This window comes from Pseudorca crassidens, chromosome 4, assembly GCF_039906515.1.
Source record: "Pseudorca crassidens isolate mPseCra1 chromosome 4, mPseCra1.hap1, whole genome shotgun sequence".
NCBI classification, from domain to species: Eukaryota; Metazoa; Chordata; class Mammalia; order Artiodactyla; family Delphinidae; genus Pseudorca; species Pseudorca crassidens.
In genome coordinates, this window is record NC_090299.1 from 75,079,458 (window position 1) to 75,097,397 (window position 17,940).

The 17,940-nt window shown below is 36.8% G+C and overlaps 1 protein-coding gene across 6 annotated transcripts in view; it reads left to right on the forward strand.

The window, feature by feature from the left end:
- The window catches only part of CEP135 (centrosomal protein 135), a 93,250-nt gene that overhangs the window by 50,933 nt on the left and 24,377 nt on the right, over window positions 1–17,940 (forward strand). For all 6 annotated transcript variants that reach the window (XM_067736075.1, XM_067736074.1, XM_067736071.1 and 3 more), the window contains 7 exons: window positions 5,658–5,809; window positions 11,761–11,876; window positions 11,950–12,104; window positions 12,531–12,586; window positions 15,162–15,330; window positions 16,186–16,296; window positions 16,582–16,767. In XM_067736075.1, the coding sequence (XP_067592176.1) occupies window positions 5,658–5,809; window positions 11,761–11,876; window positions 11,950–12,104; window positions 12,531–12,586; window positions 15,162–15,330; window positions 16,186–16,296; window positions 16,582–16,767 (945 nt within the window). The remainder of the gene's footprint in view (window positions 1–5,657; window positions 5,810–11,760; window positions 11,877–11,949; window positions 12,105–12,530; window positions 12,587–15,161; window positions 15,331–16,185; window positions 16,297–16,581; window positions 16,768–17,940) is intronic.

A 17,940-nucleotide genomic window follows, 5' to 3' on the forward strand; every position in this document is an offset into this window, starting at 1 on the left:
CCAGTTGCCTCATGAATTATGAGGTTTTCAAATGACTGATGGGAAAAGAACCTATTCCTGGCCCTGCATGAGCCCTCAGTACTGTTCCCTCTAATTCTTTGATGGTTCTTTCCCTGGCCTTGGGTAGCTCTCTGTGAGCTGTGCTCTCCTCAGCTGAAGATTCAAGGGGCACCCTTTATAGATCTCTGGTGCTCTTACTCTGTGCAGTTCTCCAGTATCCGCCCTGCGAATTCTAACTGCTTTGGCCTCCCTTTACTCTCAGTCCTGTATTCTGAACTTACGGGAATCACCAGGTCCAGCTGGTTTCTTTCCCTGTGCCACAGCTTGGAAATTCTTCAGGCAATAAACTGGAACAATTATAGGGCTCATCTCACTTGTTTCATCTCTCAGGGGTCACTATCCATCATTGCCTAATGGCCAGTGTCTTGAAAACCATTGTTCCATATGCTTTGCCCAAATTTTTAGTTATTTCAGGTAGAAGGGTCCCTGTCACTCTAGCCTGCCCAGAATCTGAAAGCAAGAATTAATGAACTGGAAAATATATCTGAAGTACTAGAAGTCATTGGAAAGAGACTAGGAGATAGAAAATATAAAATAAGTTAAAGCCTTAGAGAATAAAGTGAGAAGGTCCAACATTTATTTAGTCAAAATTCTAGGAGAATATAATAAAATATGGGAGAAGGCTGTATTTGAAGACATAATAACTGATACTTTTCTAGGTATGATAGAAAACACAGGAATCCTCTGATTCAGCATGTACAGTGAATTCTAGTAGCATGACAAATCCTAAGCAAGATAAAAAGAAAATCCATACCATTTTTATAGCAATAAATAATACAAGATACCTATGTATAATTTTGCAGGATCTTAATAGAAAACATTTTGCATCCTTACTGAAAGACATTAAGGAAGACCTAAATAAGTGGAGAGATATATCCAATTTATTAAAAAGGTGACAGATATTATGTTTATAAAATAATGTAAATTCTCGCCAAATTCATCTGTAGAGTTGATGTAGTTTCAGCTGAAATCCCAAGAAGATGGGTGGGTGGGTGGATATGTGTGAGAGTGAACACTGACAATAGATTTTAAAATTTACATGGAAGCAAAGAGCCAAGAATCACAAAGAAATTTTAAAGAAGAACGTGGTGTGGAACTTGTCTTACTAGGTATAAAGGCTTTAGAGTCATTAATTAAGATAGGGTGGTAGTGCTCAGGGATTAAGAGAGTGATAAAACCCAGTAGAGAGCAAACCCACAAAATTGTTTCTGGGACAATTGTTCATCTATATGTATATAAAAAAGTAATTGGGGACTTCCCCCGTGGTCCAGTGGGAAAGACTCTGCACTCCCAATGAAGAGGGACCAGGTTCGATCCCTGGTCAGGAAACTAGATCACACACGCATGCCGTAACTAAGAGTCTGCATGCCGCAACTAAAAGATCCCACATGCCGGAACGAAGATCTCGTGTGCCGCACCTAGGACCCAGCGCAGTCTAGCTAGATGGATGGATGGATGAATGGATAGGTAGATAGATAGCTAGATAGCTAGATAGATATTCTTTTAAATAAAAAATAAAAGAGAATTGGATCCTACCTAAAATATACCAGACCCAAAAATCAATTCAAGGTTACTTGCAACCTTGAATGTTCAAGAAATAGCTACAAATTTTAGAAGAATACAAGAGAAAAATCTTTTTTACCTTGACAAAATAATAATAATAGCAATCATTTATATAGCATTTACTGTGTGTCAGGTACTATTCTCAACATTTTATATATATTCATGTATATAATTTTAATTCTCACAATAACCATAAGAAGTAAATGCTAATATTATCCTTATTTCACAGATAAAGAAACAGAGGGGAAGCTTGCCCAAGATCACACAGCTAGCAGGTGTCAGGTGCCAGTGTTTGCTCCTAAACAAGACACAAATAAGTTTATTCTGTTAAAGAAAACATAGATAAATAGGACCACATTGACAAGAACCTCTTTGTTTATCAAATTGCCATAAATTGAAAAGACAAGCCAATAACGCAGAGAACAACTTACTATACGTTTAACCTAAAAAAAACTCAACAGAAGATGTGAATTGACACTTCATGGCAGAAGAAATTATAAATGGTTAATAAATATAAAAAGATGTTCTACCTCAATAAGAGGGGAAATACCAATTACAACCACAGGAAAATCATTTCACATCCATCAGAAATTAACAAGTTATAGCTAGTATTACTAGTTTTGTGAAGCTTCTGGGAGTGCAAACTGGTGGTACCTCTTTGGAGAATAATTTGGCATTGTTCTAGGTTAGCAAAGGCATACTCTATTAGCTAGCAAATACATTTCTAGATATGAACCCTGGATCAAAGTCAATAAACTATGGCCTCTAGACCAAATCTGGTCTCCAGTCTGTTTTTGTAATAAAGTTTTTACTGGAACACAGCCATGCTTATTTGTTAATACATTGTTTATGGCTGTGTCTTTGTTACAGTAGAGTAGTGGCAAAGGACCATATGGCTTACAAAACCTAAAATGTTTACTCTCTGACAGAAAAAAGAAAACAATCTGGATGTCAGTTGTGAGGAAAATAAACAGTGGTAAGTCATACAATGGCGTGTTACAGAGCAACAAAAATGAATGAATAATAGCTACAAACATCAACATGCATGAATCTTGCAAATATGATGTTGAAGAAAACATGCAGTATGATTCTGCTTATGTAAAGTTGAAAAACATGCTAACCTAAACTGTAAATTGTTTGGAGATTCATACAAATGTGTGCTAAGGAAAAGCAAGAAATGAGAAACAGAAGATTCAGGTTAGTGGATACTGTGGGCAGGAGTTAGGGGATGTCACTGGAGACTGCTCACAGTAGTGTCAAAGGTTCAGGTAATATTTTTTAAGCCAGGTGATGAGTACACAAATGTTCCTGTTTTTAGTCTTTATACCACACATGTACTCTTGTTTGAACAAGAATTCTGGAAGATTTTTAGTGCAAAAAAATTTTTTTTTCCTTTCCCACCTCCATATCCCACAGATTACCATCCACAACTCTCTTTCCTGGTGTTTACTTCCCTGTTTCTAAATAATGTGCTCGTGCTATTTAGTCTTTATTGATTTAAGGTTATTTAGTGAGTCTCCGTGATGGTAGATGATGGATTAGCACTCCCCTTTTCTTCCCCCATTACATAGTTTAATTACATATTTTGCTCACTTAAGTAGTTATTGTTTATATTACCAAGACTTCTCGTGGTTTATGGCTCAGCCAAGTGGGACAGTACTACTCTTACCTTTTTTCTTGTAGACCATTTTCCTGGAGTTAATAATTGCTTTTGTTTTGTTTTGTTTCATTTTGTTTTTTGTTACTTCTCTGTTTTTCATTGCTAATTTTTATCAAGAACTCCATCTCTGCCACATGCCTTTCAATATTTTTTGAGTTTTCAAACTTAACCAGTTCTGGTCTTTTTCCCCCTTTTTCCTCCTTCTTGAGCGTTCTGTCTTGATTCATTATGGACTATGTCTCTCCATAGTTGTCCTCATAAGACTTTCCCTGTCCCCCTCTCCTGTGTTGAACCTCATGTTTTCTTCTTTTCTTGGTTTGTTCCTTCATTATGGTATAGCATCTTCTCCAGCAGTTTCCTGAAAAAGAATACATGGGAGGAAATTTTTTTGGTACTCTACTTGTCTGAAAATGTCTTTATTGAACTTTTATAATTTATGATTTGGCTTAGGCATATGGCAGTCCAGATTGGAAAATTATTTTCACTAAAAATTTTGAATACTGTTCTCCATTGGTCTTTCAACTTTCTTTGAGATGTCTGATGCTATTCTTTTCTGAGTCCTCTGTACATGACATGTTTTTATTTCTGAAAGGATTTGGGGTTTTCTCTTTATCTTGTGTCTTCAATTTACTATACTCTTCTGTTTTCTCTCTCTGGAGCTTTATTTGTTGGTTTTAGACTTCCTAAAGAGATCTAATATTCTTATCCTTTCTCCTTTATTTTCTCTTTGACTTTTTGTTCAACTTTCTGGCAGATTGCCTCAACTTTGTCTTTTAGCCCTTCTATTGATTTTTTAAATATATTTGATTTACAAGAGAACTTTCTAGGAAGAGATAACTGGGGTATGAGTGTCCCAGTATATAGACTTTCAGCCAATCTCCTTGTTCAGTTCTCTTTGTGACCCCACCTCACGGCTTCATGCCTCCACGTGTTGAGCTTCTTCAGGCTAAGTCAACTGGCTGCGCTCATTGGTATTCCCTACTGTGGCCATTTTAGGTCAGTGATTCTCTACTGGGGCCAGTTCTGCCTCCTAAGAGATATTTGGCAATATCTGGAGAATTTTTGTCTGTCACAATTAGGGGAAAAAGTACTTATTGTATCTGGTAAGCAGAAGGCAGGGATGTTGCTAAACGTCCTACAGTGCACAGGACGGCCCTCACAACAAACAATTATCTGGCCTCAAAGGTCATTAGTTCCTAGGTTCAGACCCTGCTTTAGATTGTATATATCTTTCTTCCACTCTGAACCACTCTCTGCTCTGTCTTCCAATAGTTTTTGAAGTCACTTGTTCACCCTTGTTTTCTCTCTTGTTCTCTCTGTCCTTATGAGTATATAACCTTATTTCTTTACTGTCATTTTAGCACTGTTTCCAGAAGAAGGGTGTTAAAAATGTGTGTGGTCAGTCTACAGTTTCAACTGGAAGACTGAAATTTATCACTAATGTTTCTTGGTTTTGAATTTTGTATATAGATCATTATTGCATCTGGAGTTTATTTTTGTACGTAAAATAAAATAGAATCTAGCTAATTTTTTGTCTTCAATGAGTGGCTATCCCAGCTCTATTTTTAAAAAGTTTATTCTTTTCCCACTTTCTTAAAATACTGCCTTTTCTAAACTTACATCTGTGATGTATCTGCTTATCCATATGTGAAATCCATACTGTCTTAATTATAGTAGCTTTTTCATTTATTTTGATATCTCATAAAGCAAGCCTAACTGCAGTCTTACTCCTGCCCCCCATTTTTACTGTTTTTTCTTAACTTTCTTTTTTCCTAAATAAATTTTAGAATGAAATCTGAGTCACCCATCTAATTTTAAAAAGGTTGTGTCAGGATTCTTACTGAAATTTTATTGAATTTACAATTATTTCAGGAAATTTTAATCCCTTTCCAATATTGTGTTCCCATTCAGAAATATGGTGTGTCTTCACATTGTCAGGTTGTGTTTTATGCTCTTCAGGAACATGTTACAGGTTCCTCATATAAATCTTGTCCATTTTGTGTTTGGGTTACGGTATTTTCTGCTCTGATCTTTCTTCAGTTCAGTCCTAGCTACGTTTTTTTTTAGAAATTTCTCAAAATTTTGGCCTGCTAGTGGTTTCCCTTCATTGCTGTTATGGATACATTCTTTTCTTCCTTTCTTGCCTTTCTTTTTTGGTATCTTTTCTTTGATTTCAGTGATACTGAAGAGGAGAGAGAGAAAAATGTGTTTGCCTATTCTGACATCTAGAACCTAAAGTGTACACGTGACTTTTAAAGTATTTTTAAATAAATCTAATTTATTTCCTTAGTTTTCTTCCAGAGATATTATGAAAGAGTGCTTAAGGAAAAGAAACTGAGACATATACCTATTAATTTTTAAAATTTAATTATAGCTTGAAAACGAAAAATGTGAATTAAAGTCTAAAATGTTAAAAATGAAAGAAACAATAGAGTCTTTAGAGAAAAAAGTAAAACTCCAAGCTCAAAAACTTAGCCATGTGGCTGGTGACTCATCTCATCAGAAAACAGAGATGAACTCACTTAGGTAAGTTTATTGAAAGTTTCATTTCTCTTCTGGGAACAAGCTTGTTGCTATATAAGGTTCATAATGGTGGCATTTTGGACTAGGCCTTTGAAAAGCAGTAGTTCTCAAAGTTGGCTTTGCAGCAGAATCACTTGGGGAGCTTTTGTAAAGTATGGATTTAGGGACTGATCTCTGGAGTTCCCTGTTCACTGAGTGAATCTGGGTAAGTTTTGAGTATCTGTACTTCTAAAGACTTTCATAGCTTGATATGATTGCAGGCAAATTTTTGTACCTACCTCCTTCTAAAATCTCCCTAACAGATACAGGTGTACTTTGTTTTATTGTGCTTCAATTTATTGTGCTTTGCAGATGTTGTGTTTTTTACAAATTGAAGGTTTTTGGCAAACCTGCATCAAGCAAGTTTATTGGTGCCGTATTTCCAACAGCATTTGCTCACTTCATGTTTCTGTGTCACATTTTGGTAATTCTTGCAATATTTCAAACTTTTTCGTAATTATTATATTTGTTATGATGGTCTGTGATCAGTGAGCTTTGACTATTACTACAACTCACTGAAGGCTCAGATGATGGTTACTATTTTATAGAAATAAGGTTTTTTAAATTAAGGTGTGTGCATCGTTTTTTTCAGACATAATGCTATTGCACACCTAATAGACTACAGTATAGTACAGACATAACTTTCATTTACTTATTTTTTTAATGGCTTTGAATTTTTAATTTAATATTTTTTATTGAAGTATAGTTGTTTACAATGCTGTGTTAGTTTCTGGTGTACAGCAAAGTGATTCACTAATACATATATGCATATATATATATATTTATATATATACACACATATATACTTTTTCATATTCTTTCCATTATGTTTTGTAACAAGATAGTGATTATAGTTCTCTGTGCTATACAGTAGGACCTTGTTGTTTATTTTATATATAGTAGTTTGTATCTGCTATTCCCAAACTCCTAATTTACCCCTTCCCCCTTCCCCCTTCCCCTTTGTTAACCGTAAGTTTGTTTTTTATGTTTGTGAGTATTAAACATAATTTTATATGCCCTGGGAAACCAAATAATCCACATGATACACTTTATTGCCATATTTTCTTTACTGTGGTGGTCTGGAACCAAACCCACAATATCTCCAAGGTATGCCTGTACTTCAGATTATTTGTACTCCTTAGTGTAGAATTGCTGGAAATTACAGAGTTTTTTGCTACCTATGTCATTGTTCTTCTCGTTCTTCTTTCAAAGAAATGTAAAATCAGAATATTTATATACAGAGTCTAAAAGGTGATGTGTCTGAAAAATGGTAAAAAAAGTCAGTATGGCCCAAGTAGGCTGTATCTACAGGTTGAAGTCAGGTAATAAAGAACTTGGTATGATAACCAAGAGTGTCTGGATTTTATCTTATAAACATGGAGAACAAACAAATTTTTAACCAAGGGGGTGACTTCCTACCATGCCTCTTAGGAAGTGAACTCTCACAAAAATAGGGAAGGTGAATTTGGAGTCTTAAGAGACTGATGGCAGACAATGGAGACAATGTGTCTGGAGTGAAACAGTGGCAATGAACTTGGAGAACAGTGGCGAGATTTAGGAAACATTTGTTACACAAAATCAAAACAAACTATGTAATAAGACCAAGAACTGGCTGTTTGTCTGTTTAATTAAGGAATACTGTTTAGGAAGAACTAAGGTAGAAGCTTCTTTTTCCGTTTTTTTTTTTTTTTTTTTCCTTGCAAGGCACTACATACATCCTATGAAGGAGAGCTACCTGAATGGAATGGCCTCTCCCCCTCTGGTTCATGTCTATCTATGTTCAACTCCAAAGTACAAATACCATGGTATATTTCTGTCACCCAGAATTACTAGTCTACCCTTTTCCGTTTTGTGTCCAGATGATTGGAGCTGCATTTAGTCCATTTTGCTTTTTCCTTCAAACTATAGCTATAACTCCCCTTTCCTTCCCTCATAGGATACCCTTTCCAGTCTTATAAGACAGCTTTCAGTGCCCTCCCTTGGATCCCCTACCGTGCAGCTCCTTGGGCGTTTTCTCCGCTATACTAATACCCTTTTCTCTTACCCAGCCTCCTACTTCCCTCACCTAGGAATAATCCAGTCACTGTGTTATAGGAATGGGTTGTGGAGAATTTTCTCTTTACCTTGTTATAGGAATGGGTTGTGGAGAATTTTCTCTTTACCTTTGTTTGTCTGTAAACAGAGACAGGTAATAATGGGGGGATTGCAGGATTCCATAACTTTTTTTGCTCTGACAAATATCAGACTTGTCTCTGAGGAAGGTGTGTCAGTCACATTCTCCATATCAGTATACATCAGTAAACATTAGAACTATGAGTTCAAGCTGTCAGGTTCACATCCAAAGCTGAACCCAATACAAACATAATACCAAGAACTGTATGGAAATAAAGTCGCCTTGTCCAAACCTCATGCAACTTTTGATATGTTTAATAGCGATCTTGCTGTCGCTTTAATCACATCAAGTTCTGTTTCCCTTAACATGAAGACATTTAAGAAGCTGATACTCAGATAGATAAAGCATATATTCCTTTTCATCCACCTGGTGGGCCCATTTTCTCTTTCCCTTCCTGAGTTAGGCATTTTTCATCAAATTTCAGTGCCACCAAACAGTCTTTTCTATATCAAGCACAGTCTCTAATTGTCCAAATAGAGGATCTCTTGGTGCAGCAGCAGAGGACAATAGCCTTAATCCTCACCACTGCTAGCTATGAGCCTCTAAACATTTAGATTTCTGCAGCTGAAAATACCGTCAGACTGTTTTCATTTCACCTTAGTCTTTAGTTATTCTGTGTACCTTCTTTAAAACTAGAGGGTTATGTACTTATCCAGGATCAAATAAATGCATTAGCTGATTTTCCTGGGAAGAGCCCATAAGCTCTAGTTAGAGTTATTATTATGGCAATAAGTATCAGTGTGTTTGTATATTCAGAAAACCAAATATAACTGGTCTCCTTTGAGAAGTATTTATTTGTTAAGGGAATTGAGAACCATTTTAGATAAGGCTCATAGATTCCTTAGGATGCCTAAGAATTATCTTCTGGGCATGTCTAACATTTTTTTCTACCAAGACAGGAAGAGGAGCCAGGGCCCTAAGTAAAGACAGCTGAGCTCATGGAACTGGACTTAGAAGGGCCAAGGGACCTAGGACCACCAGATATAAATCATCATCCTTTTGCAGAAATGTGACAGAAAAGCCAGTCCTTATCCCTATTCCCCTCTCTCAGTTATCAAGAGATGATACTTTCTCAGTTAGTGGTGGTCATAACCATAGAGTCTTGGAGACATCTGAAATAAAACAGGGATACCAAAAAAAAATCCAGCGTTACTGGGCTTCCCTGGTGGCGTAGTGGTTAAGAATCCGCCTGCCAGTGCAGGAGACACAGGTTCGAGCCCTGGTCCGGGAAGATCCCACATAACACAGAGCAACTAAGCCCATGCACCACAACTACTGGGCCTGCACTCTAGAGCCTGCAAGCCACAACTACTGAAGCCTGTGTGCCTAGAGCCCATGCTCCGCAACAAGAGAAGCCACTGCAATGAGAAGCCTGCTCACCGCAATGAAGAGTAGCCCCGCTCTCTGCAACTAGAGAAAGCCCATGGGCAGCAACAAAGACCCAACGCAGCCAAAAATTAATTAATTAATTAATTAAAAAAAAACAGGGATACCATATCAATCTCTCTTTCTTCTAAGGGGCCATTAAAATTCCAAACCTATGCCTCTTAGATAGAGCTTCAGCTCCATTTTACAACTTGAACACTTCTTATGAATAAAGGACCCTTTATGATGCTGTCTTTGTTTAAAATATACTCTATCATGAAGAGAAGTAATTACTTTTGCCCCCTAAGATGAGAGCATGTATACATCCATGTACTGTAATAAAACTCAGGAATTTGAGGCTCAGAGAGATGGTCTTATCCAGCCACATGGCTGGTAAGTGGAGAGCTAGAATTTTGATTCTAAGTTTTATTGCTTCACTCTCTGGTGGGAAGTCATCACTTCCCTTTGCTTTTTGCTTATAGCACTTTCGAAGCTAAGAAATTAGCTCATCCTAGCAACTTACTTCTCAACAGGTTCTCAAATTTTCCTTTCCAAACACCATGATGACCAATAATATGATAGTCACTCAACTATTCTTTCCTATGAACTTTATACCTCAGTTCTTCCGTTAAGAAGACCTTTATCTTAGCAGCAATCCTTCTGTCAGAAAGTTACTGCCGAGGTCTGTGTGGAATCTCTATTATTCCCTTGCCTGCCTACACTAGAATATGAAAAGGCAAAGCTATTTTTAAGACTCACTAAGGGCCTCCTTTATATGTATAATCAATCAAGATGTTATCCTGCCTTCATTTATCAACCCTACTTTCATTAGGAATTAACCCTGCTAATGAACTTAGATGTAAAAAAATCTTTACATTTCTACTTAGGATTTCAAGCACTGCCAACTACTCAGTGTCCTTCAGTAGGAACTCTGGGAGCCATTCCAGTTTTGAAAGGATTCTTTATAGCTTACTGGCAGACATTTTCCCTTCCACACGGAAGATGTCCTGTGCTCTTCGTAGTAGGCAGTGTGATGTAGTAGAAAAACATTGATATCAGGGTAGACTAAACTGGATTTATATATTTTCTTTGCCTTAACAGCTTTGCCATCTTGAACAAGTTATTATTTGTTTCTATAATATCAAGATAATGGTTCTAATTATGGAACTGTCCTAGGAATAAATGAGGTAATGTCTGTAAATTATCAGTACAGTGAATATTAGCTTTCTTTTTTCTCCACTCCGTGTAGTTATATCTCTCAGAGTAATAGTTGTAGCTTTTACAAGCAGCTTGAATACAGTGAGTCACCTGGACCTCACAGATGATTTTATGAAGTAAAATTGCTTGAACCGAGAGTCTTTCTGACTTGGTTTTATTTGGTTGTGCAATTCTAAAGAAGTCAGCCTCACCTTGACTTCCCTCGCTGCCTCTGGGTCATCATTCATTTGCTATTAGAGCAGTCAGGGTCATGTCTTTTGTGTTTCAGAATATCTCAGTGTTGCATGTAAAACTTTTTCATTTCTGTGGGAGATGTCCCATCTTACTACTGGTTTCAGAATCCAACCTCCTCCCTATTAGGCAATTCTAAACTAAGCCACCTTTAGTATCTTCTACTATCTCATCTTCAAACAAACCCTAAAAGGAACCTGTGGAAGTCCCCAATAAATAGCCTAATGTGAGAGCCATGTTTTTCCAGCAAGGCCAGACTAAGAATTCCTAGGCCAGGACTAAAAGCTTCCAAAGACCCTAGATGACATGAGAGCAAATTCTTGTTACTTCTGAAAAAAAATTAATCTTACTGATCAGTAAGGGATTCGTCTGAAATTGTCTTTATTTTTGCTGTATGTCTTTTTTTTTTGCTCCCTGAAACCAATCTTTAGTCTTAAATCCTCATTGCACTACAGTTAATACCTATTTCCCTGTTTACTGTGACCTCCCGTTGACTACCTATCAAAAAAAGTCAGAATGGGAAGCAGAATTCAAAGCTTGCTGGTCAGGATGGTCAGGATGTTGAAGTGCTAGGCCATTCTGTAAAAGCAAGACTTTTCCTTTGCCTTGACTATTGAAAATAGATTTTAAGAGAAAGAGGGTTGTGATTAGGAGACGGAGAAAAGCTTTAAAACTACTAGGAAGCCTCTAGAAAAAAGTATACAATTAATTTGATTTTTACACTGTATTATTTTGAGGAAGATGGAACAGTTTTGAAGAAAGGAATAATATATATAGTATAATGCCATTGATTATACTGGAAGAGCTTTAAAATAAGGAATAAAAGAAACTTTAAAAATAAAAATATTTTTTAAGATCTTTCATTTAAAAAAAATTATTTCTACCAGAGATAAAGAATACCATTTGTTTTTGTCCACTGACTCTTTAGGCTAGTAAATGAGCAGCTACAGCGGTCACTTGAGGACCATCAGCACCAACTTTCCATGAAAAGAAGTGAACTTGAATCAGCACAAGCACAAGTTAAAATACTGGAGGAAAAAATAGGTAAGGATTCTTCAATTTTGTTTTTGCAATCCTAATTTACTTTGTCTAACAAACATTTCTTTTTCATTTATAGATAAACTACACTTCAAGATGACTTCACAGAATGAAGAGGCTCATGTAATGAAAAAGACCATTGGTGTTATTGATAAAGAAAAAGACATTCTTCAGGAGACTGTAGATGAGAAGACAGAAAAGATTGCAAACTTGCATGAAAACCTAGCTAATAAAGTATGTGACTGTTAAGTAATGTTATCCAGCATCTGAACAGAAAAGCTTATTTTATTCTCTGTTTTAGATATGCAGTTCTTATTGCCTGTGTACAAGCTCCTAAGACCCAAAGCCATATCTTCTAATGTGTTTAAATTTCATTTTATACCAATAATTTGAATCTTTAAAAGTTCTATTTCTAGAAGACAGTTTTATCATATATGATTATAGCAAACTCAAGGAACAATTCAAATTCTTAGTGAGTAGAAATATGCCAATATATGAAATATAATTGGTACATGGAAATATGTTTACTTGGAGGTTTCTTTTATAATATAATTTATATAATTGGATTTAAACTATATAAATGTGACATTGTATCAATTCAAATGAAGACATTTCTATATGAATGGTTTAGAATCTTACATATTTTTATAATTTCTATAGGAAAAAGCTATTACTCAGATGAAGATAACAGTCTCAGAGTATGAATCTTCTATGAAGTAAGTAATCAATGGAATGGCATCCAGTTTTGTTTTGTTTTGTTTTGTTTTTGCGGTACGCGGGCCTCTCACTGTTGTGGGCTCTCCCGTTGTGGAGCACAGCCTCCAGACGCGCAGGCTCAGTGGCCATGGCTCACGGGCCCAGCCGCTCCGCGGCATGTGGGATCTTCCCGGACCGGGACACGAACCCGTGTCCCCTGCATCGGCAGGCGGACTCTCAACCACTGCGCCACCAGGGAAGCCCCGGCATCCAGGTTTTTTTAGAAATTTTCAGTGAATGCAGCTTTATCTATTTGAATAGCAATCTGGCAATAGGAAAATTTCTTTTTCTATTTTCCTATTTTTATCAGTAGCAGTTATTTTCTCAGTCTCCTGCATGGAAATGTTATCCTCTTTAACTTTCTTCCCTCCTCTGTCATCCACATCTAAACAATTATGTCTTATTAATTATTCTTTTACATACCTACTTGCTCCTTATTTCTACTGTAATTACCCTGTGCAGGCCCTAATCATTAAAACTTAGATTACCCTAGTAGCCAGTGTTTAATTTATTCCACATCTAAACCTTTTTGAACATTGTTACAAGACTTTACATTTTATGTCTGGTCTCTACTTCAAGACGAAAGTCACTAATTGTATTTATTTTATACACCCTTACATATTATACAATAGTGGGGACTTAAACATTAAATAAGTGTTTGCCAATTAAATCGTTTATGTTCTCCTAACACTTGAAAGTCTTCTGTTTTTACTTGACTTTTGGAATAATAAATTTATTTTATGACTTTATTTGCACATAATGATTGGTAGATATCTAAAATATCTGCTTCACCTAATTAATCAGTATCTTAATGCAGTAGTTGTAATTTCTTTTTTTAAATTTTATTGCAGTATGGTTGATTTATAATGTGTTAATTTCTGCTATACAGCAAAATGATTCAGTTATATATATATACTCTTTATCATATTATTTTCCATTATGTTTTTTTTGTTTTTTTGGCTGCATTGGGTCTTCGTTGCTGCGCGCAGGCTTTCTCTAGTTGCGGTGAGCGGGGGTTACTCTTCGTTGGCGGTGCGCAGGCTTCTCATTGTGGTGGCTTCTGTTGTTGTGGAGCACAGGCTCTAGGTGCGCGGGCTTTAGTAGTTGCAGTGCGTAGGCTCTAGGGCACGCAGGCTTCAGTAGTTGTGGCACGTGGGCTCTGGAGCGCAGGCTCAATAGTTGTGGGACACGAGCGTAGTTGTTCTGAGGCATGTGGGATCTTCCCGGACCAGGGATTGAACCTGTGTCCCCTGCATTGGCAGGCAGGTTCTTAACCACTGCACCACCAGGGAAGTCTCCCATTATGGTTATTATAGGATATTGAACATAGTTCCCTGTGTTATATAGTAGGACTTGTTGTTTATCCATTCTGTAATACTAGTTTGCATCTGCTAATCCCAAACTCCCAATCCTTTCCTCCTCCAGCCCCCTCCCCATTGGCAACCACAATCTCTGTCTGTGAGTCTGTTTCTTCGATATGTTCATTTGTGTCATATTTTAGATTCCACATATAAGTGATACCATATGGTATTTGTCTTTCTCTTTCTGACTTATTCGTTTAGTATGATAATCTCTAGGTCCCTCCATGTTGCTGCAAATGGCTTCATTTCATTCTTTTTAATGGCTGAGTAGTATTCCATTGTATATATGTACCACATCTTCTTTATAGATTTCACTGTCAGTGGACATTTAGGTTGCTTCCATGTCTTGGCTATTGTAAATAATGCTGCTATGAACATAGGGGCGTGTGTATCTTTTCAAATTATAGTTTTGTCTGGGTATAGGCCCAGGAGTGGGATTGCTGGATCATATGGTAACTCTCTTTTTTAAGGAACCTCCATACTGTTCTCCATAGTGGCTGTATCAATTTAGATTCCCACCAACAGTGTAGGAGGGTTCCCTTTTCTCCACACCCTCTCCAGCATTTGTTATTTGTAGACTTTTTTTTCTTTTTTGCGGTACGCGGGCCTCTCACTGTTGTGGCCTCTCCCGTTCCAGAGCACAGGCCCAGACGCACAGGCTCAGCGGCCGTGGCTCACGGGCCCAGCTGCTCCGCGGTATGTGGGATCCTCCCGGACCGGGGCACGAACCTGTGTCCCCTGCATCGGCAGGCGGACTCTCAACCACTGTGCCACCAGGGAAGCCCTATTTGTAGACTTTTTAATGTTTGCCATTCTGACTGGTGTGAGGTGGTACCTCATTGTAGTTTTGATTTGCATTTCTCTAATAATTAGCAATGTTGAGCATCTTTTCATGTGCCTATTGGCCATCTGCGTTTCTTCTTTGGAGAAATGTCCATTTAGGTCTTCTGTCCAGTTTTTGCTTGGGTTGTTTGTTTTTTTGTTATTGAGTTGTGTGAGCTGTTGGTATACACCCTTGTTGGTTACATCATTTACAAATATTTTCTCCCAGTCCATAGGTTGAGTAGTTGTAATTTCTTGCATTCCTAGTATACTTAAATCAGAGTACAACAGTTAAATGAACTAAATTTTCCAAAAAGCTTTCTTTATTATTGCTATACCACCCATGTAACAGCCACCTAAAGGAAACATTGATTAATCGAGACCGTGAGATAAGCAGCCTCCGGCGCCAGCTTGATGCAGCTCACAAGGAACTTGATGAAGTAGGAAGATCTAAAGAAATGTCTTTTAAGGAAAACAGAAGATTACAGGATGATCTGGCTACAGTGGCAAGAGAAAACCAGGTATGAGCATAAAGCATAAACTTTGATAGTTTTATAGTATACAGTTATACAATGTATTCGTTGTTTGCTAAATTTTAAAGCTTTAAATATGCTTTCTAAATTTTAATTATATAAATATCAACAACAAAAGAAATAATTCTTTAAGGAGAATAGTGTTTATAAGGGTATTTTAAAATGTGGTTTAGAATGCTGCGGTATGTTACAGGGTGTGTAATGGGTACAACTGTAGTCCCCTCACCATTGTGGTCTTTGTTGCAAGGAATCCTGAAGCTGGGAGCATGGTGTTCTCTATGGCAGAAATCGGTGTTACTCTACTGGGTGAGGACCTCAGCATCACTCCCAGGGCAAAGTTGCTGTGTTTTAAAGACCCATGATAGATTTTAATTATTCGTACTTACTTCCAGTGGCTTAGAGATATGCCTGTAAGTTAATTAATGAATATTTTAGAATGGCAAATACTAAAAGGTATTGGTTTTGTTTGTGCTGGTTTATTAAAGGATTACACCAAGAAAACCAATAATTTTCTTATTTTAAATATTTTATTTTTAAACATTATTCATTATAGAGTATATTGCTGATATATAAATTTTTAAAAATGTCAACCCCTGAGTGTAGCTAGCCCTTAGTTTAAATACCAGATATGTGGTCACATATGTTGTGGGAGATATATGGTAATATTTGGTTAAAAAGTCAAGATCAGTCCAGAAAAACATGTGAAAATAATGGTCAGGAACAGTTTTCCTTTTTTCCTACTCTCACTTATTCCCCAAATTCAGAAAGAGCTATTTGAACATAAATAGAACTCATTAGGTGCTACATTCATTTTAGATTTGTCTTCAATTTTCTGATTTATAGCAAATTTCATTGGAATTAGAAGCAGCAGTGCAAGAAAAAGAAGAAATGAAGAGTAGAGTTCATAATTACATAACTGAAGTGTCACGATGGGAGAGCTTAATGGCTTCTAAGGTGAAAAAACATTGTTTAGGTTGGATTTAAGACTGATTTTTTTTTTAACTTTTTCATGTTTCTTTATTCTGTCTCCTCTATTAGATATTAACATATGAAAGTGGAGATCTTGCCTACTGTCTTTCTATATTTTCTTACAGATCTTACTTAGTATAGTGTCTGCACAGATAGCTTATGCTTCCTAAATTAAAACAAAAATCCCAGTGTGTGTATATGTTTATGACATGGATATTCCAGTGAGTAATGATGACTAATTTAGAAACAATTTAATTGTGGTTAAACCAGGAAAGAGAAAATCAAGATTTGTTAGATAGATTTCAGATGCTTCATGACCGTGCTGAAGACTGGGAGGTCAAAGCCCATCAAGCTGAGGGAGAAAGCAGCTCAGTTCGATTGGAACTTCTTTCTATTGACACCGAGAGGAGACACCTTCGAGAAAGAGTGGAGCTACTAGAAAAAGAAATTCAGGAGGTAATATATTCATTTGTCTTGCACAGACAGAATTTAGTAAAACAGAAAACATTCAAAGGCACTTTATTGAAGTGAGGTTTAAGCATTGGTAAAAATCAAGTTCAACGGTAATCTGTCATTCTGATAATTTGCTTAGGAGAGCCCTATTACTTTTATATTGTAAGTAAAATATACATAATATCGAATTTACCATTATAACCATTTTTAAGTATACAGTGGCAGTTAGTACATGCATATTGTTGTGCAACTATCACCACCATCCTTCTCCAGAACTTTTTCATCTTCCCCAGTTAAAACTCTGTACCCATTAAATACTAACTAGCTCCTCGTTCTCCCCTCCCCCAGCCACTGACAACCACCATTCTACTTTCTCTAAATGAATTTGACTACTCCATGTCCCTCTTATAAGTGGAGTCATACAATATTTGTCTTTTTGTGACTGAATTATTTTACTTAGGCCTAAGGTTCACTTAAATCTCAAGGTTCACCCATGTTGTAGCATGTGTCAGAATTTCATTCCTTTTTAAGGCTGAATAATATCCCACTGTATGCATATACCACATTCTAAACATTCATCTGTCAATGAACATTTGGTTTGTTTCCATCTTTGGCTATTGAAAATAATGCTGCTATGAACTTGGATGTACAATATCTATTCAAGTCTTTATTTTCAGTTCTTTAGGATATATCCAGACATGGAATTACTGGATCATATTATAATTTTATGTTTAATTTTTTGAATAACCACCATACAGTTTTTCACAGGGGCTGCACCATTTTACATTCCCACCTGCAATGTTAGGCTTCCAGTTCCTCCACATCTTCACCAACACTTGTTATTTTCTGGGGTTTTTTGTTTTGTTTTTTTTTGTTTTAATAATGGCCATCCCAATGGGAGTGAAGTGGTATTTCATTTTGGTTTTGACTTGTATTTTCTTAATGATTAGTGATGTTGAGTGTATTTTGTGTGTTTATTGGCCATTTGTATATTTTCTTTGGAGAAATATGTATTCAAATCCTTTGCATAGTTTTTTTTTTTTTTTTCAGTACGCAGGCCTGTCACTGTTGTGGCCTCTCCTGCTGCGGAGCACAGGCTCCAGACGTGCAGGCTCAGCGGCCGTGGCTCACGGGCCCAGCCGCTCCACGGCATGTGGGATCTTCCTGGACCGGGGC